Consider the following 21436-nt stretch of genomic DNA (forward strand, 5'->3'; position numbering starts at 1 on the left):
CGTCTCCTTGCCAAAGGGGTTGCGCGCAGCTATGGAAGAAGGCAAGGCAGCGAGTGGGATGGATCCCGCTCACTGTTTTGGCTTCCCCTTTAGCCCCGTGCAGCCTCTCCTTGCTGGGAGACGCTGCGCAGGGCTAAAGAAGCCAGAGCCCCGTGCAGCCTCTTCCTGCCGGAGGGGTTGCGCGCGGCTATGGCACAAGCCTGCATTCGCTCTATAGGACGCACGCACATTTCCCCTCAATTTTTGGAGAGGAAAAACTGCGTCCAATAGAGCGAAAAATACGGTACATAATAAGTTATGCGGGTGATAAAGACTGCATTATCTGTTGGTAAAGCTTTTAGAAACTGCCGCGCATTTCATTGAGGCCTAGTGTGTCAACAAACCCTTTTCCGGTTCCAAGATTTCTTAGCTTGCTCTCCGACGTAGGTAAATTCCATTTTGTCTTGCCTCCCATTCTTTCTACTCTAAGCCATGATGATGATAATAATAAAAATAAAAACCATTCATTGTTCTATTTATGGCTGAGCCGTGCCTGTGCTGATTGGCCAGCCTCCAAAGGAGTTTCTTCCAGGTGTGCCCAGTCTTGGCTCTCAGTTCCCCCCTTTCTGGAGCGATAGACGCCCAACCCTTATCACAAACCGCTTATGGGACTCCCTCCAATTTCAAATGCCACTTGCCATCTGGCACGGGCACCTCCTTTTCAAAGAACTGCGATTCCGGCCTCCCTTGGATGTGGTTGCATGGTTCAGCAGATTCAGTTCATGATACAGTCGTACCGTGGATCCTCAACGCCCTGGAACTCAGACGTTTTGGCTCCTGAACGCCACAAACCTGGAAGTGATTGTTCCTGTTTGCAAACGTTCTTTTGGAACCCAAACGCCCAACAGGCTTCCACAGCTTCTGATTGGCTGCAGGAGCTTCCTGTAGCCAATCAGAAGCTGCGATTTGGTTTTCGAACGTTTTAGAAGTCGAATGACATCTGAAGGCAGCCCTGTTTAGGGAAGCTTTTAATGTTTAATAGATTATTGTATTTTAATATTCTTTTGGAAGCTGCCCAGAGTGGCTGGGGAAACCCAGCCAGATGGGCGGGGTATAAATAAATTATTATTATTATTATTATTATTACTATTATTATAATATTCCGTTCGACTTCCAAGGTACAACTGTATAGAGAAGTTTCCTTCGCTTCAGCCTTGTGGCCAACCTGGTGGCTTCCTGATGTTTGGGCCTGCAACTCTCACTAGCCATAGCAGGCACAGTTTTGTTGGCTTGGGCTAGTGAGAATTGCAGTCCCAAAATACCTGGAGGGCAATAGGTTGCACGAGGCTGGTCTACTATTATGGACTGGCTGGATGCAGAACAATGGTGGTGGTGGTGGGGAACCCCCAACAGAAAAAGGCTCAGGGCCCGGGGATTGGTGGTGGGATGGCGATGAGTGGTCAGAGGGAGAAGAGGGAGCAGACTGGGAAGAGAAGGTGTCAGAAGAGGCAACAGGGTTTAGTGAGCAGGAAGAGGCTGTGCCAGACAGCAGTCCAGAGACAGAAGCAGAGGCTGGAGAGGAGGCAGGGAGTCAAGAGGCAGAGATGAGTCAGGCTGCTGAAGATGAAGCCGGGGACTCTTCCCCCCCCCCCCCACTGGGACCAGTTTCCCTCCCTCCTGTGTCCCAGGACACAGAGAGGAATGAAGAGGGCAGAGCAAAGAGAGACAAGACATCAGCTTCTGAGGAAGAGAAGGGCAGATGAGAGGAGGCTTTAGCCTAGTTGCCACTGAGGTGGCCAGCCTGTGCTTGGGCTGTACCCGCTCAGGCTGCACTTAGGAGCTTGCATGTTGGACTTCTCTGCCATATAAGCAAAAACATTGCATGCAGAAAAGTAGCACATCGTGGAGAAAGAACCCTGACAGGCTCTCTTTCTGTGTGTATGGAATGTGTATGAAGAAGCAACCGTGTGAGCCTAAACAGTGGTGCCTCGCAAGACGAAAATAATCCGTTCTGTGATTCTCTTCGTCTAGCGGTTTTTTCGTCTTGCGAAGCAAGCCCATTGACGGATTAGCAGATTAGCGCTATTAGCGGCTTTTAGAGGCTTTTAGCGTCTTATCTGCTGATCGGATCAGCTGATAAGCGGCTTAGCGGATTAGAAAAGGGGGGGAGGGGAAAAAACCAGCAGGAACTCGCAAGACATTGTCGTCTTGCGAAGCAAGCCCATAGGAAATTCGTTTTGCAAAGCACCTCCAAAACGGAAAACTCTTTCGTCTAGTGAGTTTTCCGTCTTGCGAGGCATTCGTCTTGCGGGGCACCGCCAGTGTGGTGTAGTGGTTAAGAGCGGTAGTCACGTAATCTGGGAAACCGGGTTCGTGTCTCCGCTCCTCCACATGCAGCTGCTGGGTGACCTTGGGCCAGTCTCACTTCTTTGAAGTCTCTCAGCCCCACTCACCTCACAGAGTGTTTGTTGTGGGGGAGGAAGGGAAAGGAGAATGTTAGCCGCTTTGAGACTCCTGAAGGGGAGTGAAAGGCGGGATATCAAATCCAAACTCTTCTTCTTCTTCTTCACTGTACTGCACTTCTGAATAGTACTATTTAGACGGAGGTTAACAAACCTGGGGGAGAAGGAAATATGGGGAAGGGAACTGGCGGAGGTGAGGAAATCTTGCATCAATTCGGAAACAGGCAGCGTAATCTTTGGCTGCTTGCCTCTAGTCATGTATCTTAATGCTTAAATGTGGAGTTGGAAACTGGGTCAGTCATGTCTAATGGTCATTACGGCCTCTAAAATATCCTGCACAGCAGCTTCCTTTGTTAAAAATAGGATGGACTGTGGCTTAGTGGAATGTACATGCGGAATGTGCATTCCACGTTCTGCAGGTGGCATGTCCCAGGTTCAGTTCCTGGCATCTCCTGCTACCTGATCCTTCTGGCAGGTGATGCCAAACACCTGTGTCCCAAGGCTGTGGGGATCGGCTGACAGTCAGACTAGGCCAGTATCCTCTAGGTCAGTGGTTCCCAACTACGTACTGCAGACCACCCACTTTTCAAAAGCCAAGCCATGGGCCCCCTACTTTGGAAAATGTTGATATCTATGGTAGAGGGACCCCCTATGTCCACCAATTGGGACCACTGCTCTAGATGTTGTCGACTCTAGCTCCCATCACCCCCGGCCGCTGGTCATGCTGCGTGAGGCTGATGGAAATTATAGTTCATTAGCATCTTGGGGGAGGGTGCCATTTCTGCTACTCCTGGTTGCATTGGGCTAGAATGATGGGACAATGGCTTGGCTTGTCAGCTTCCTGTGGTCCTAAGGCATTTGAGTGTTACCTAAACAGCCTCTAAAGGAGCATCTCCATCGTTCAGCCCAGACACTGAGGTCCTCCTCTGAGGGTCTTCTGGCGGTTGCCTCATTGTGCAAAGTGAAGTTACAGGGAACCAGGCAGAGGGCCTTCTCGGTGGTGGCACCCGCCCTGTGGAACGCCCTCCCATCAGATGTCAAGGAAATAAGCAACTATCTTACTTTCAAAAGACATCTGAAGGCAGCCTTGTTTAGTGAAGTTTTTAATGTTTAATGCTGTATTGTGTTTTTGTATATGCTGGAAGCTGCCCAGAGTGGCTGGGGCAACCCAGTCAGATGAACAAAGTATTATTATTGTTGTTGTTGTTGTTGTTGTTGTTGCCCCCAGACACACAGTTTTGTAGAAGAGTTGTGTTTGGGCCCTGCTTAAGAGTTTCCCCCAGGCAGGTCCGTGCAGAGCTTGTCTGAGGCCAGAGATGGGAGTCTTGTTGCAATAAAATTGTAAACTCAAACAGAAAAGCAGCCGTTCCGGTTACATAAGAGGGCAAGGGAGCTCGGAGAAACCAGTTTATTTTGCAACATCTCCACCGCAATATCCTTTACATAGCTGTTTATACGTGAGAAGCTCAAAAGTTAGCAATCAACTATACCTGGCGACCTGCTCCGACCGACTCGCAGTCCTTGAGACATGCCACCTCAGCAGCAGCCCCTAATCTGGTTTAATTTCATTTATTATCTATCATCATCATCATCTTTTATTATTATTAATTAGCTTTTCATTCACACAAATCGCAGAGCAGCTCACAAACAACAAACACATAATAGAGCATCACAAATGCAACTTGAATCATGTAGAATAATAAACAAGTCATCAGTAGCTCAGTTGGTTAGAGCGTGGGGCTGATAATGCCAAGGTTGCAGGTTTGATCCCCGTATGGGGCAGTTGCATATTCCTGCATTGCAAGGGGTCAGCCCCGATGATCCTCAGGGTTCCTTCCAACTCTACGATTCTGATTTTTTTTTTGGGGGGGGGGGACACTGTTCACAAAACTACTAAAATCACAAGCTGAAGAGTACATGTTACAGCAGAAGTTCGTATTGCTAGATTCACAAAGCACTGCATCATTCATAATCTGCAAAGCAATATTAGCAACTTTAGGAAGCCAGCAACCAAAAATAAACCAAGCGTTGCCGAAATCGTACACTCAGCCTTCCCACCCCCATGACTCATAATCTTACACACCAGTTCATTAAAAGACACATGCGCCTAAAGGCTCGTGGCGGCAGCTCCATTCTGAAGGTTCCTCAGGCTGGAGGGCGGGTGGGAAAAGCCTTTCTACACGCTAGTATGCAGTAATGCAGCTGCAGATTTTACCATCAGAGCCTTGCAGTGCATACGGGTAGACAGGGCGTTTGGCCCATTAAGACCCCGGTCAGCTGGGAGGCAGGGGGCAATCTTGGCACAACATTGTAAGTCCAGCAGGCCCCTGGCGGGGCACCCAGCCAGCTTAGATCTCCGAGGCCCGGGGCAAGTGTACCTGACTGCGGACGTTATTTCTCCCATAAAAATGACAAAACAAGAACAGCAAGGATTGGGTGGCAAACCCAGTCCTCGCTGACCCATTTCCTACCTACCCTAGGCAGGTTACGGAGTTGAGGAGAAAGCAATTGCCAATATTTTCATTGCTTACAAGCGACCTTTGTTCGGATGGTGGTATTTGTTTTATTCATAAGTGATTGTTCTGGTTTGCAAACATTCTTTCAGAACCCGAACGTCCGACGGGGCTTCTGTGGCTTCTGATTGGCTGCAGGAGCCGCAATTTGGTTTTCGAACATTTTGGAAGTCAAATGGACTTCCGGAATGGATTCCATTCGACTTCCGAGGTACAACTGTACTTCAATTTCATTTTAAAAAATCAAATCAGTTTACAAGAGCTATAATTGTACAAATACACACACCAGTTTAAAATTGCAGATCAGTAGCTAACTGAAATTTGTATTTATTGTCTGCATAAGCCCAAAAGGTTTTCAGCAAATGCACACAGGTTAATAATAGAGTGTCCTGCTGTATATTATGCTGCTGAATCCCAGTTTCTGGAAACTGCAGGAGGGGGGAGTGCTGGTTGGCCACTGCAGGTTGCTGGAGGAGGTGGACCGCTGGTCTGATCCTGCGAGTCTCTTCCTATATTTTAGAAGGCGCCTGCTGAAATCTCTCTTGGAGGATTGCACTGGGCAAGAGTGCTTCATGTCACTGTCAAATGAGCCTCACCAGCTTAGGGAGCACGGACAACCAGCAACGATCCTGCAGGAGGTCTTGGGGATTAAGCTAGGATAGAAAGGGTAAATGTAAACGACCCCTGACAGTAAAGTCCAGTCGCAGATTACTCTGGGGTTGCAGTGCTCATCTCGCGTTACAGGCCAAGGGAGCCAGTGTTTGTCCGCAGACAGTTTTTCCAGGTCATGTGGCCAGCATGACTAAGCCGCTCCTGGTGAACCAGAGCAGCGCACGGAAACGCCATTTACCTTCCCGCCGGAGCGGTACCTATTTATCTACTTGCATTTTGATGTGCTTTCGAACTGCCAGGTTGGCAGGAGCAGGGACCAAGCAACGGGAGCTCACCCCTTTCGCAGGGATTCGAACTGCCGACCTTCTGATCGGCAAGTCCTAGGGTCTGTGGTTTAACCCACAGCGCCACCCGCATCCCGATAGAAGGGTTAGGTGGTCCCTAAGGCACCTGGACCTAAGGGCCTCCAGCTTGGCTCTGTACCCAACTTGGTACAGTGGTACCTCTAGTTACTAACTTAATTCGTTCTGGAGGTCCATTCTTAACCTGAAACCGTTCTTAGAGGCGTGTTTTCGCTAGTGGGGTCTCTTGCTGCCTCTGCACCACCGGCACACGATTTCCGTTCTCTTCCTGGGGCAAAGTTCTCAACTAGAAGTAACTCTTCCAGGTTAGCGGAGTTTGTAACCTGAAGCATTTGTAACCTGAGGCGTTTGTAACTCAAGGTACCACTGTATATCTTTCCTGATTGATCAGAGACTGATGCAAGTCTCACTGCATCCTGTGTCCACTTAGACAGCGATGACCCTGGTTTGGACCACATGTGCTTGTCAGTCAACGGCCCCTTCTTGCTTCGTCAGGGCTCTCGCGCTCTGTATTAATTTCCAGCCTCGTCGCAGCTGCCCATCCTTTCGCGGCCAGTGGGATTCGGGGTTAGTGGAGCTCTCTCTCTTTCGCCGCTTCTGTTGTTTTGCGCTTTATCTTTGAGCCGTCATTCTGTTTTTATTTTGTTTTCGAAACGCTGTTTCAATGTCCTCCTCCATTCAGATGTCCAGCTTTCTGTAAGTCGGGTCTTTAACCAAAGGCAGGGAGGGCCAACGGAAGAGATTGAAGGAATTGTGCTTGGGGATCGAAAAGGTTCCTAATTCTGATAGAATCGAGGCTTGGTTGGCTGTCTGGATTTTAAGTGGTCAACTTTAAAAGTGCAGGCTCTGCCAGGTTTATCATAACTGCAAAACACATTTGGTTTTTCGTGCAAAAAAGGGGGGGTGCGTTTTTGTGGGTCAGGTTTAACTTGGTGGTGCTACTGACTTTTTCACAGAGTGGTGAAGGCTTGAAATGTTGTTCTCTTTATAACTGCATTTCCACTTGTACCTACTCATTCAGAAAGCGCAGTGCCTGTCTTCTTATATAGATATGTAGATATAATACATGTTTCAGGTGCTTTTTCGTACCATATCCAATGCTAGCCTTTTCCTGCTACTTGTATTTAATTTGGCTGGCTCAGTATTGCGTATCTTGAGATCGGGATCGCCTGTCATAACTAGCGTGAGCCGAAATATTTAAAAATTTGGACTAGGTGTGGGGGGGAAAAGCAGGTTTAAAATGAAATCTGGATTTATTTAGCTAAGTCATACTAAGAACTGAGCTCTTGAAATCAGTGGAATTGTCTGACTTAAAGGATCTACTCAGAGTATGAGTTATTTGGATACAGCCAAATATGCAAACACATTAAAAGTCTACACTTACAACTTCTTAAGGTATATCAAACAGATTGAATTTAAACTCTTAGATTTTTTTTAAAAGGAAGAGAAAACTAGTCTGCTAACCCTCTTAATGGAGTGCTTTTCATTTTATAGGTAGTTCTGAATTCTAGGTTGATTTCCCCCCATTTATCTCCAGGAGGGTTCTGTTGCCAAATCTGCAACAAGAGATGTGTTGGGTTGGCTCGCTCTGCACATCATGACACCCTGGGTTGCGTAACAGAAAGCTGGTGTATCTGTTTTCATCTGGCACTATCCTCTTGCAAGTGGAGGGTATCGGGGTTATAAAAATTGCAGGGTTTTCATGTTTGCTGGATCAGGCAAGGATTTTTTGGCGAACGCTTGCAAAAGACCACCGTCCGCCCCCATTGATGATGGAATTTTGGCCAGGGTATCCCTGACTATCGATGGGAGAGCTTAATTCTCATTTTCATAAGAACCTCCCTCATTCACACTTCCATAAATAATATGCAAATCAAAGTGAAGCAATCTTCCAAAATATCACGCTTCTCTGAATTTTGCAAAAAAAATATCATAATTTATTCAGCTGCAAAACGTGTGTATAAGGAGGAAGCCTACATATAAATGTATAAGTTAGTAAAAAAAATAACAACATGGAATTCATTATGCCAGGAGAGATTGCTTGGGGAAAATGTGTGTCGTAGGCAAAATTGCATACAAAAGCATATAAATTTGAGGGAAAGCACACTAAACTTGTGACTTTTTAAAGAGTAAAATAAAGACCTTAAAGAAATGGCAGGAATGTGGTGACTGAGTATGATTGCAAAGGGGAAGAAACTGAAACAGATTTATCCACCCCTATCCCAGACCTATAGACTATGGCCTTGGCTCGCGAGTGTTCAGGTTTTGTGCTAACGTACGAATAAATGTACGTTTATTCTGGAGCCTCTGTTCTTGCGTCGGTGTGTAGCCTGGCCAGCTGCGACTATTGCGCCCTTGCCACCTGGTTTGCGTGGGTGCTTTTCGGCTTGTGAAAGGCTGCTTCACCACATCCGCCTACAGTTGGAAGTGCGACAGGGTGCAAGTCTGTAAGTGTTTGGGAAGTGAAACTGATTGTTCTAGCTGGGATTCTTGCGTATAAACGTTTTGACTTGTCGACTGCACGTGCTCAGGTCGGTTATGTAATTCGGTACGATGCAACAAGAAAGTAAGTGGATGTTGTTGTGTTGCAATGGCGTCTTTGTTTATGTTTGATTTGGTCACACATCTCATTATTATTACTGTGTTTCTTTCCATGGGGTGGGTGGCGGGTTTGGCAGAACTACTGTGTGCAAATGGAATTTAATTGATGCTTGTCTTGGGGGGAAAAGTCAACAGTGAATACTTTTTTTGCAACAGCATTAACCTGTGTGCATTTTGGACACTCACACGTCTGGGCCAAGGGATTCCCCTTTCTGCTTCACCCTTCTTATTTATTTGGTGCCATCAAATGCCAAGGAAATAAACAACTATCTGACTTTTAGAAGACATTTGAAAGCAGCCCTGTTTATGGAAGTGTTTGATGTTTGATGTTTTACCGTGTTTTTAATATTCTGTTGGGAGCTGCCCAGAGTGGCTGGAGAAACCCAGCCAGATGGATGAGGTATAAATAATATTTAAAATATTATTAAATTATTATTATGAACACTAGACTAAGATTGAGGAGCCTGAGTTTCATGTCCCACAGAGCTTGCAGTCTAAATGTTTGATGCTGGACTGGTTAGAAATTCAGATATATAAGCTAGGTGCCAAATGGTTCCTTAAACCAAGGTTGCAGCCACCAAAACGAAATGTCTAGTTGCAATTTTGGGGCAAGACGGATCTCAAATCTTCTTTTTCAAATGATAGACTGGCTGTGATTGATTCTCAGTTGAACATCTGGCTAGTTCAGATGACAACCTTGAGCCGGGTTAAGAGCTTTGAGAACTTGAAGAAAATTCACTTGAACCAGGGACAGTCTACGTATATATTGGCCCATTCTGACCTCTTTTTCTTAACGGTGACACGGATCATTCATAACGTAAGAATATTCCTCACAGCTGTGAGCAGGGCAGTGGGGCAATTGTCGTAGATGAGCTACAACAACTAACTATACCATTGTTCACTGCTCCTGCTCAGGCTGCACAGAAAAAGCAGTTTGGCTCCAGAAATTCATTCCAGTTGTGCAGATAAAATATAACGGATGGAATTTTACAGGATGGGGTGTTGGTGTGTGAAAACAGTCCAGATCCAAGGGTCCCCAGATGTTGGAGATTTCAGGCACCTTCCTCGAAAGCCAGGTGTAGCCTGGTGCCCAGGTACCGTATTTTTCGCTCTATAGGATGCACCCGACCATAGGACGCACCTTGTTTTAGAGGGGGAGAACAAGAAAAAAAATTCTCCCCCTCTCTGCTCAGCGCCCCTTCAGCGAAGCGGCAGGAGAAACGGAGCCCCTTCCATTTCTCCTCCCGCTTCGCTGAAGGGGCGCTGCGCAGCTCTTCCTCTCTGCTGAAGCCAGGAGAGTCTTGCTCTCCCGGCTTCAGCAAAAGGAACCCGAAGCCTCCGGAGCGCAGCGGGACCTCTGGTGCGCACCGACCCCTCTCGCTCCCCAGGCTTCAGCGAAAGCAATGCGAAGCCTCCAGAGCACGGAGGGAGCGCTCCCTCTGCGCTTCGGAGGCTTTGCGTTGCTATCGCTGAAGAGAAGGAGCTTGCATTTGCTCCATAAGACGCACACACATTTCTCCTTAATTTTTGGAGGGGAAAAGTGCGGCTTATAGAGCGAAAAATACGGTAATTTCAAAAACTGGAAGTGTGGGTTGGTAAGGGACATACAACAATTGCTAACTTTATTGTAGCACTTTGGGGGGGGGATGCATGGGTTTTTTCCCTCCCAGTCATCCAGAGCCACACTAAACTCTCCTGATTTTTGAAGCCAAAACTGTTTTTGGCTGAGGTCCTTCTGAGCTGGAACAGAATGAATACTTCCATATTGAATCTTTGTGGCTGGCCTAGAAGCTCCTATCGAGACTTGCAAACTTGGGGGTGAATTCAAGTGAAGGTTGGTGTAGTGGTTAAGAGCGGTAGTCTCGTAATCTGGTGAACCGGGTTCGCGTCTCCGCTCCTCCACATGCAGCTGCTGGGTGACCTTGGGCCAGTCACACGTCTTTGAAGTCTCTCAGCCCCACTCACCTCACAGAGTGTTTGTTGTGGGGGAGGAAGGGAAAGGAGAATGTTAGCCACTTTGAGACTCCTTTGGGTAGTGATAAAGCGGGGTGTCAAATCCAAACTCCTCCTCCTCCCTCCTCTAAAGTGGTCCAAGTGCAGTGGTAGCTAAATTGCACAACAGAACTTGGTGCTTTGGTGATGGCAGCTCCTCAGAGCCGCAGTGTTGCACCTGCAAAGCACAGTTGCAATTTGTTTGTTTTGGTACTCCTGCTCCACTCGTGTGTAACAGTACTGAGAGAGAAATCTGGATGCACGCAGACAACTTTCAAGGCTCTTTTTGGAATTAACTGCTGAGAGAGATAACTTGGAAGTGAAAAAGCACTTGCTATGAGCTGTTTTCCGTGAACGGCCTACGTCTTTTATCTGTCCTCTTGTGGTTTATGTCTTGATGGCTTATAAAACAGCTGTTTCCAAAACGTCTGATAGCTGAAGCACAATCCTCTGCACCGCTGGATGAAAACATCACTCCTTGCAGCCAAAAGTTGTTTTATTTTTAAAGTGTGTAACGCTCGGCCCATCCCCTTGGAGCATCCTCTGTCTTAGGAAAGGAGTATGCAGCTGCTCATTACTAGTCTCCGATGAATGGCAGCGGCTGTCCACAGCCTCAGGCAGAGAACTCTTTCCAACATCAGTCACCAGGTCTCTCTTAACTGGGGGTGTCGGGGAATGAACCTGGAGCTCTCAGCATGCCATGTCCATGCTGTTCTACAGAACTGTGGCGTCTCCAAATTTCTGTACGAATCACTGATGTGGATATCCCTGCTGCTTAGAACAAGGCAAACCCAGGGCAGGAAGTCATGCAGAGATGCAACAGCCAGTCTCCTCTGTGTGCATCCAATTCAGTGTGTGTGTGTCCTTTGTACCTGTAAAAAGCATTAAGGCGAGTTGTAGATCAAGCTAGGGAGTGGGAGACTGGAGCTGTGGGAGAAATTCCCCATGCAGTTTGCAGAGTTTGTAAAACCCTAGGCTGTTGTTTAGGCGTTTAGGCGTGTCCGATTCTTCGTGACCCCATGGACCAGAACATGCCAGGCACTCCTGTCTTCCACGGCCTCCCGCAGTTTGGTGAAACTCATGTTAGTAGCTTCGAGAACACTGTCCAACCATCTCGTCCTCTGTCGTCCCCTTCTCCTTGTGCCCTCCATCTTTCCCAGCATCACGGTCTTTTCCAGGGAGTCTTCTCTTCTCATGAGGTGGCCAAAGTATTGGAGCCTCAGCTTCACGATCCATCCTTCCAGTGAGCACTCAGGGCTGATCTCCTTCAGAATGGCTAGGTTTGATCTTCTTGCAGTCCATGGGACTCTCAAGAGTCTCCTCCAGCACCAGAATTCAAAAGCATCAATTCTTCAGTGATCAGCCTTCTAGCCGCATCATTAAAAGTCCCTTCTCAGAATGACAGATGCCTGGGGAAGACAGCCCAGCAGAGCTTCCCAGGGTGTTCGCATTGCTGCCACCTTTGAATGGTTTCTGAATTGCCTGGATCTGATGGCACGACGGCTACCTGGGACCTCCATTGTCAGAAAGAATGCCAGCCGCTGGAGAACACCTGTGGCAGGGATCTATTGTCTTCATGCCTCTCTCGGGGGCTTCCCAACAGCATCTCTTTGCTCATGGTGCAAAGCAGGATCAGGCCTTGGGTCTGATGCAGCAGGGCCCTTCTTAAGCCTTCTGAGCTTGCAGATCTGTGAGTGAAGCAAAATCCCGTTTTCGTTGGGGCTGAAAACCCTGAATCATTTAATTGCGACTCTCTCCTGCCTCTTCACCCATACCTCTCGAGACAGCATGCATGGAAGATATTGGGTGGCCTCCCACACAGGCGCTGAGCAAGATCCCAGACCGGGGTGCCTTCGGGCTGTAGACTTGCAACCGGATCGTCATGGAATGCCGAGTCCCTGCTGTGTTGCCAGGCGCCCAGAACGTTCTCCTGGCATGTTTTCTCCTAAGCACTCGCCTCTATGACGCTGGTGAGGTTCTCAAGCTACCCCATACTATGGCAGGAATTCACCTTGGGCGCATGCTTGCACATCTCCTCTTCTTCCCCTGCCTTCCTCATTTATTTAAGCCAGGCAGCTGCGTGGGGATCCCAGAAGCTGTACTGCGGTGTGTGTGTGTTGTGTGCCAGTAATTTCAAAGCAGTGCAATAGATCATTCGCTGCCCTAACTGCTGCTATATGTCTTGGGTCACGTCTGATTTCCTCAAAATGACTAGTCGCAGCGTCTGTGCGTTGCCTGAGGTTTACACACACATTTCACAACGATCTTTTGTCCACAACATCTCCTGTTCCGTATACAGTGGTACCTTGGTTGTCGAACGGCATGGCTCCCAAACAAATTGGCTCCTGAACGGCGCAAACCCGGAAGTAAGTGTTCTGGTTTGCGAACATTTTTTGGAAGCCGAACATCCAACGCAGCTTACACGGCTTCCAATTGAGTGCAAGAAGCTCCTGCAGCCATTTGGAAGCCGCGCCTTGTTTTCAAACGGTTCCGGGCATCGAGCAGACTCCCGGAATGGATTAAGTTCAAGAACCAAGGTACCACTGGATAAACATCCAGATAGAGATTATTGCAGCCTCCCACAGACTACTGCAGCCCTCCCAGGTGCAAAGTTAAGAGAGAAGCCTGTCTGAAATCCCTGCGAGTCAGTACATACAATGCACCAAGTTAGTATTAAGACCACTTCGTATGTTCCTGTTGTCTTCTTTGTTGGAAGACGCCCAGAGTGGCTGGGGAGACTCAGCCAGATTGGTGGGGTACAAATAAATTATTATTATTATTATTATTATTATTATTATTATTATTATTATTATTATTATTGTCTCTAGCTACCAGCAGGGACTGATGGACTTTGGAGTCCAACGTCCCATAGAAGGAGCCCTGCAGGGTGACGAAAGGATAATTCTTTAGCTGTGGATTGTTACGCAGTAGGATCCTTTTGGCGCCGTTGATCATGGGAACGTTTGTGTGTGGCAAGCTAGCAGGGTGTGTGTGTTGTTTTGCTTTTTGGCTGCAAAGTCCTCTTTTTTTAAAAAAAAATGCTGGCAGAAGAATGAAGGCCTCTAATTCCTTATAATGAGATCAAGGGCTTAATGGCTTAAAATGCTTAGAAAATTGTGGAGATTATCTTAGTCCCCTCGCCCCCTCCCTTGTCAAATATGACAGTGCAGGGGTGTCCATGCAGACAAAAAACACGTCTTGCAAATTCTGCTCACCGGCAGTGAGGCGGTTCCCCCACCCTCAACCAGTGAGCAGAAAATAGAAAATTGTAATGGTACCCTCCACCCACTCAGTTTTATGCTGCAGAAGGATGCAAAGTCCTCTGGTGCTGTGAATAACAACAGCAACAATTATAATAATAATAATTTATTTCTTGTACCCCGCCCATCTGGCTGGGTTTCCCCAGCCACTCTGGGCGGCTTCCAGCAAAGATTAAAAATGCATTAAAATGTCACACATTAATAACTTTCCTGAACAGGGCTGCCTTCAGATGTCTTCTAAATGTCAGGTAGTTGTTTATCTCTTCAACATCTGATGGGAGGGCGTTCCACAGGGCAGGCGCCACCACCGAGAAGGCCCTCTGCCTGGTTCCCTGTAGCTTTGCTTCTTGCCGTGAGGGAACCGCCAGAAGGCCCTCGGCGCTGGACCTCAGTGTCCGGGCAGAATGATGGGGGTGGAGACGCTCCTTCAGGTATACTGGACCGAGGCTGTTTAGGGCTTTAGAGGTCAGCACCAACACTTGGAATTGTGCTCAGAAACGTACTGGGAGCCAACGTAGGTCTTTCAGGACCGGTGTTATGTGGTCTTGGCGGCTGCTCCCAGTCACCAGTCTGGCTGCCGCATTCTGGATTAGTTGTAGTTTCCAGTTCACCTTCAAAGGTAGGCCCACATTGAGCGCATTGCAGTAGTCCAAGTGGGAGATAACCAGAGCATGCACCACTCTGGCGAGACAGTCTGCGGGCAGGGAGGGTCTCATCCTGCATGCCAGGTGGAGCTGGTAGACAGCTGCCTTGGACATAGAATTGACCCGCGCCTCCATGGACAGCTGTGAGTCCAGAATGACTCCCAGGCTGCACGCCTGGTCCTTCAGGGGCACAGTTACCCCATTCAGGACCAGGGAGTCCTCCACAGCTACCCGCCTCCTGTCCCCCAAGAACAGTACTTCTGTCTTGTCAGGATTCAACCTCAATCCATTAGCCGCCATCCATCCTCCAACCCTGCCCAGGGCTTTGCTTTGGAAAGGGTTTGGAAGCCAAGCCAAGCCATTCTTCCTGGATGCATCATAGACTGCAAACTGCAAACTCTTCTATGTTGCAACTGCACAGGAAGCAAACATATGTTGTCACTGAATTGCATAAACGCAGCGGAGGCTCTTTAAGGGAGGCACAGAGAGTTGCAAGCCTTTAACGGGGGGGGGGTGGCTTTTGTTCGCTTGTAATGTTTATATGTCACTTTTCTGACAGTACCGGTCTCCAAGGTAGTTAACAATCAATCAATCAATCAAATCTTTATTACAGTCATAGACCAGCATAAGTAGAGTGTAGTGCAATCATTTTAAATCTGTAAAACGTTTTGGTAAGCTAAAATTATTAAAACAGAAGGTATATATAAAAGACTAAAAGAATCTAAATGAAGGGTTAGGAGCATTAAACGGAGAATGTGGAAGAGCATAAAAGGTTAGTATATAAAAGGCTATGGCTATCAATTCACAGAGCTCTCTGATATGAGTGTTCATTAAATCTGTTTCGTGGCACAGGTCATCAAAGGTAGTTAGTGAAATATCAAAGCATAATCCAGATAGCAGGCTAAAGTTTATTGTATTCTGTTATAGGCCATCAAAACAGCTATGTGAGAGCGCTTGGAAGAACCCTAAGAAGCAATAGTTAACAGCAGTTAAAGGGGGGAAATTATTATTATTATTATACCACCCTTTATCAAAAGGTCCCAGGGTGGTGTACAACATTAAGAACACATTTAACGGAGCAAAAAAATAAAAACATAAAACATAAGAATAAAATTAATCACGATAACAGTCCCCCCCTCCAGCTTTAATGTACACATCAAATTAAATTACTCTTCCTTTTAAAAGAAAAAAGACAGAAGTTGCCTGACATCATTCTCTCATATATATATATATATATATATATCACTACTGGAAAAGGATTTCTCAATCAAGATTTTGTGTTCCTCTTTGAGAAGCATGACTTGTATGCATGTCTCAAAAGGCAGAAGCTGGACTGTGTTGCACCCAGAATGGAGATCTCCTGCAGTTTACTACAAAGGGCATCCTGAGCAGGGAGAGAGTAAAAGGGAAAGTTCATGTGTGTGTTCAGTGACCGCACACGAGGATACTAACCATTGCAAAACTCTTTCTCAGTAGGTCTTGCCTGAAGCTCCCCACCTCCCCAGAGCTGGCTATGCCTCCTCCTCTTCTGGCTCTTTCCCAAGCAATCTGAGACTGCGTCTGCTTGTTAATACTACTACTACTACTAATTTATTTATTTATACCCCGCCCATCTGGCTGGGTTTCCCCAGCCACTCTGGGCTCCCCAGCCATTCAGCTCCCAACTGAATATTAAAAACACAATACAGCATTCAACATTAAAAACTTCCCTAAACAAGGCTGCCTTCAGATGTCTTTTGAAAGTAAGATAGTTGCTTATTTCCTTGACATCTGACAGGGCAGGCACCACCACCGAGAAGGCCCTCTGCCTGGTTCCCTGTAACCTCGCTTTTCGCAGGGAAGGAACCGCCAGAAGGCCCTCGGCACTGGACCTCAGTGTCTGGGCAGAACGATGGGGGTGGAGACGCTCCTTCAGGTATACTGGACCAAGGCTGTTTAGGGCTTTAAAGGTCAACACCAACACTTGGAATTGTGCTCAGAAACGTACTGGGAGACAGTGTAGGCCTTTCAGGACCGGTGTTATATGGTCTCGGCGGCCGCTCCCAGTCACCAGTCTAGCTGCCGCATTCTGGATTAGTTGTAGTTTCTGGGTCACCTTCAAAGGTAGCCCCATGTAGAGCGCATTGCAGTAGTCCAAGCGGGAGATAACCAGAGCATGCACCACTTTGGCCAGACAGTCTGCGGGCAGGTAGGGTCTCATCCAGCGTACGAAATGGAGCTGGTAGACAGCTGCCCTGGACACAGAATGGACCTGTGCCTCCATGGACAGCTGAGTCCAAAATGACTCCCAGGCTGCGCACCTGGTCTTTCAGGGGCACAGTTGCCCCATTCAGGACCAGGGCGTCCTCCACACCCGCCCTCCCCCTGTCCCCCAAGAACAGTCCTTCTGTTTTGTCAGGATTCACCCTCAATCTGTTAGCTGCCATCCATCCTCCAACCGCCTCCAGACACTGCACAGGACCTTCACTGCCCTCACTGGTTCTGATTTAAAAGAGAGGTAGAGCTTTTGCTGCTGCCACTTCATGCCTCTCCAGGTTCTTGGAAACTAGGGGAAGAGGAGACCTTGTTGCGCCAGGATGGGGAGACAGCTGTGCCTCTTCACCACCTTTGGCCTCCCCCATGCCCCTCTCCTGCTTCGACTTCTGCCTCTGCTTTTGGAGTTATTAGAAAAAACATTATCTCCATGGATTTGGTTGTCCGAAAGGCCTAAGGAGCAGAGCAGCTGCTTCCCAGTGGTCTTACTCCATGAAAATCAGTTGCCGAGACTGAAATTCCAGACACCTGCTCACAGCCCTTCCCGTCCTCTCCAGGGCTTTCCCCATGCAATTGGAGACCGCGCCTGCATACGGACAACCTCTCCTCCGCCCTTTTCATGCCTCTTCTGGTTCTGGGAGAGAAGTGGGGAAGGGAGCTAGTTGCAGCAGGACAGGGGACACCACTCTTCTGCATCCAACTCATCCATTACATCCCATCGCCCCCTAGCCAGCATGACAAGCAGTCACAGATGAAGGAAGTTGTAGCCCCACAAGATCTGGAGGGTGCAATGTTGAAGCACCCCTGGCGTAGCCAGGGCAGAACTAGTTGGGCTATTGGTCTGCTGTGGAATAAGACAACTTCCTGTGCTTACCACTGATCTCTGGCGGCAGTCTCTTGGCACCCTTGTTTTGCACTGTAATTCCCACCAGCCAGCAGTTGTAGCCAGAAACATCTCCAGGATGGCAAAAGCTGCTCTAGGGAGTGAACGTGTAAAAGCGAAGATTATTGTGGAGATTGTGTGTACTCTCCTAAACTTCTCCATCAAAATGCAGAATCTTGCTGGCTAGCGAAGGGGGGGAGGCGGGAATCAAACCTGCCCGTCTTGTTTGATATTTATTCTGAGTGTCGTAATCTTGGCTCTGACTCCGCAGCTAGGTGTTTCTCATTGGCAGAGGAAGGAAAACCATTCCTGCTGCCCAGGATTTTCTAGACATGTGGCGTGTGGGGTTTTCAAAATGATACGTAACAATGAAGGAGTCACGTTTTCAAACATGCAGTGTTCCCTTTTGTAGACAGGCTTGTGCAAAGTCATCTGTAACCCTGCCAACAATAGCTACCGTGACAGTATTTTTAGCAAGCTTGTTCCACGAGTTCGATTTACAATGTCAAATATGTCAGTCTTACTGAAGCTGAGATGCCTCTCTGATTCAAGGCAACTCTTTTGTTATTTATATATCTATAATAAAAGTGGGGGTGCGGGTGGTGCTGTGTTCTAAACCACAGAGCCTAGGGCTTGCCGATCGGAAGGTCGGCAGTTCGAATCCCCGCGACGGAGTGAGCTCCTGTTACTTGGTCCCTGCTCCTGCCAACCTAGCAGTTCGAAAGCACGTAAAAGTGCAAGTAGAAAAATAGGTACTGCTCCGGCGGGAAGGTAAACGGCGTTTCCGTGCGCTGCTCTGGTTTCGCCAGTAGCGGCTTAGTCATGCTGGCCACATGACCCGGGAAAACTGTCTGCGGACAAACGTCTGCTTCCTCGGCCAGTAAAGCGAGATGAGCACCGCAACCCCAGAGTTGTTCGCGACTGGACTTAATTGTCAGGGGTTCTCAGTGGCATAGCGTGGGGGTGCAGGGGGGGCCGGCCGCACCGGGCGCAACATCTGGGGTTAGGGTTAGGGGGCGCAAACCCACGGATTAGGGGGCGCAAATCCACGGGTTAGGGGGCACAAATTACTTGCCTTGCCCCGGGTGCTGACAACCCACGCTACGCCACTGGGGGTCCTTTATCTTTAACTTATAATAAAAGTAGCTAAGCTTGTTCATAAAAGAAAAAGGAAACTCCCAAATCCTGAAAGACCTACGTTGGCTCCCAGTATGTTTCCGAGCACAATTCAAAGTGTTGGTGCTGACCTTTAAAGCTGTAAATTGCCTCGGCCCAGGATACCTGAAAGAGCATCTCCAACCCCCTTGTTCAGCCCGGACACTGAGGTCCAGCGCCGAGGGCCTTCAGGTGGTTCCCTCCCCTCAAGAAGCAAAGCTACAGGGAACCAGACAGAGGGCCTTCTTGGTAGTGGCGCCTGCCCTGTGGAACGCCCTCCCATCAGATGTCAAAGAAATAAACTACCTGACATTTAGAAGACATCTGAAGGCAGCCCTGTTCAGGGAAGTTTATAATGTGTGACATTTTAATGTATTTTTAATCTCTGTTGGAACCTGCCCAGAGTGGCTGGGGAAACCCAGACAGATGGGCAGGGTACAAATAATAAATTATTATAATATTATTATTATCATTATGGTTGGGCAACACCTGCCCAAGCAAAAAGTCACAGAATAGAATCGCAGAATCATAGAATTGTGTAGTTGGAAAGGGACTCCTAGAGTCATATATTCCAACCCCCTGCAATGTAGGAATCTCAACTACAACAGTGTTCCTCTCTAAACTTTGACCGTTACAGTAAAGAACTGTTCCACAGTAGATGGACCTTCATTGGAGCTTATATGAGAAAATAAAATATTAAGCACAACATTAAAAAGAAAAAAGAAAAGTGCAAAAATTAGACTGGACATTGCAGGCATGAAGTCTCCATGTAGACTCTTCTCCAAGTTGGAGACTGCAGACAGAATTAGGCCTCTGGCCGATGCTGCAAGTATCAGGTTGCACCTAGAATTCTTGGATCAAGAAGCAATGGCTGATCCCCGTTTCTGAAAATATATAGGCTGGCTGTGTCCCAGAACCTTGCATGTAACTCGAGACCTTCAGCGCCAGAGAGTAATAATTCAGGCGGCGCTCTTTCCCTCTTAGAACTCGGTGTTTATTCATTTTTTGATGCTTCGTTTTCCGAAATACACACAGCAGCGTGAGGGCCAGGGGTGGGCCTGTCACCTGAGAGCGATCGCTAATTGAGTCCGAGGGCTGCCCCCCATTTCTGTCCTCATTGAGTGTCGTCAGCTTGGAAAGTGGGGGATGCCAAGACTTGCGGCAAGGCGTTTTTTTCAGTGGCGTTGATTTCTGTCCGTCGTCATCTCATTATTCCGTCAAATCAAAGTACAAGTCTGTCAAACTATTATTACAACTAAAGAGAAGGCGCAAGAGATAATGCAAATGACGCACTGCAGAAGGTTAATGATAGCTCCTGAAGTGAATGAAGACCTGGTTTCAAACACCTCAAGGGACATCGATTATCCATCCCTGGTCAAGTTCTGCTCTCAGGAAAGATTCTGACCTTGTGTCGATTCTTCGTCATCCGTGCTGCGCTGCGTTTGCCATTGTGTATTATTGTCATCTGTGTAATTCTCTTTGGCTTTGTTTAGTCACGGCAAAATGCTCTGGAAGGTGCTGGCATCTTGCCCCCGACCTCTGAAAGTCACCAGCCACTTCTTAAATTGCACCGGACACTCCCCACGCATTCTTCACACGTTATCTGCGCTACCGTAAGAGTTAGGGACTTCCTATTTGAAACAAAGCAGGGTTGCCAGGAAGCCGTCTTTTTGTGCGTCACAAAGCCTTCGGTGTTCTTTCTGCAGTTCCTCGGCATCGCAACACACCTCTGGGGACACATCTGGGCTTCCTTCACTGTAATGGGCACTGCGCTTAGTGGTTGGGGCAGATTTCCTCTTTCGCTTTCCTCTTCTTTTCTTGCATTCTACATTAGAGGGAACAGCTGCTCAGATACAGTCTCAGGAAAGGGAGGGCTGGTTCCACAAGCCCTTAAACGTAAGGACACCAGAAAAGCCCGCCTGCGGCTCTCTCTCCCTGTGGTTCCCAGAAAGTAATATTCAGAAGCATTTCTGCCTCTGACCGCAATGGCAGAGCGTAGCCACTTGGCCAGGAGCCATTGGTAGCCATCCCCGTCTCCATTAAATTGTCCAATCCTCTTTTAAAGCCATCCCAGTTGTTGGCCGTCGCTGCCTCCTGCAGCAGGGAGTTCCTTAGTATTTATGGGACCTCCTTTCCTGGTCTGCCCCGCAGAGGACCTTAAGGTCCATGAATAATCATAGTTTAGAGGTCCTGGGCCCTAAGGAAATCAGATTATCCTCCACCAGGGCCAGGGCCTTCTCAGTGATGGCTCCAACCTGGTGGAATGCTCTGTCCCATGAGACCAGGGCCCTGCAGGATTTAACCTCCTTCCACAGGGCCTGTAAGACAGAGCTATTCCATCTGGCTTTCGATTTGAACTTAGCCTGATCTTCCCTCCCCCTCCCCTTTTTATGAAGATTACCCGCTCTGGGATCCCACAGCTAATTCCCCCCTGGTCTCCTCGCTGGCCCAAATAGGACTAATTTAGCCAGCTAGCCCTGGTGATCATCCAATGTTTATTGGGTGGATTTCCCCCCTAAATTGATTTTTGAATTGTGAATTTATTGTTATTCATGTTTTATACTGTATTTTAAGCTGTTTTTTGTTGTATCAAGTAAAGTGTTTTAAATTTGTTGTTAGCCGCCCAGAGCCTGGTTTTCTGAACTGGGAAGGGCGGGGTATAAATAAAATTATTATTATTATTATTATTATTATTATTATTATTATTATTATTATTATTA

At 47.7% G+C, this 21436-nt stretch overlaps 1 protein-coding gene across 4 annotated transcripts in view; it reads left to right on the top strand.

Annotated features, from left to right (window-relative positions):
- Nucleotides 1-21436, top strand: part of RNF24 (ring finger protein 24) — an 87199-nt gene that overhangs the window by 16578 nt on the left and 49185 nt on the right. The window contains exon 1 of one of the 4 annotated variants that reach the window (XM_081207459.1): nt 6382-6495. The exons of 2 other annotated variants lie outside the window; for them this stretch is intronic. Coding sequence is in view for 1 of the 2 variants with exons in the window: in XM_081207461.1 (XP_081063587.1) it covers nt 6593-6624 (32 nt within the window). In the remaining variant the exon portion in view is untranslated. Of the gene's footprint in view, nt 1-6381; nt 6625-21436 lie in introns of those variants that run through there. One more of the 4 variants, XM_081207461.1, reaches the window with a different exon arrangement.

This window comes from Podarcis bocagei, assembly GCF_964188305.1.
Source record: "Podarcis bocagei genome assembly, chromosome: 9".
Lineage (NCBI taxonomy): Eukaryota > Metazoa > Chordata > Lepidosauria > Squamata > Lacertidae > Podarcis > Podarcis bocagei.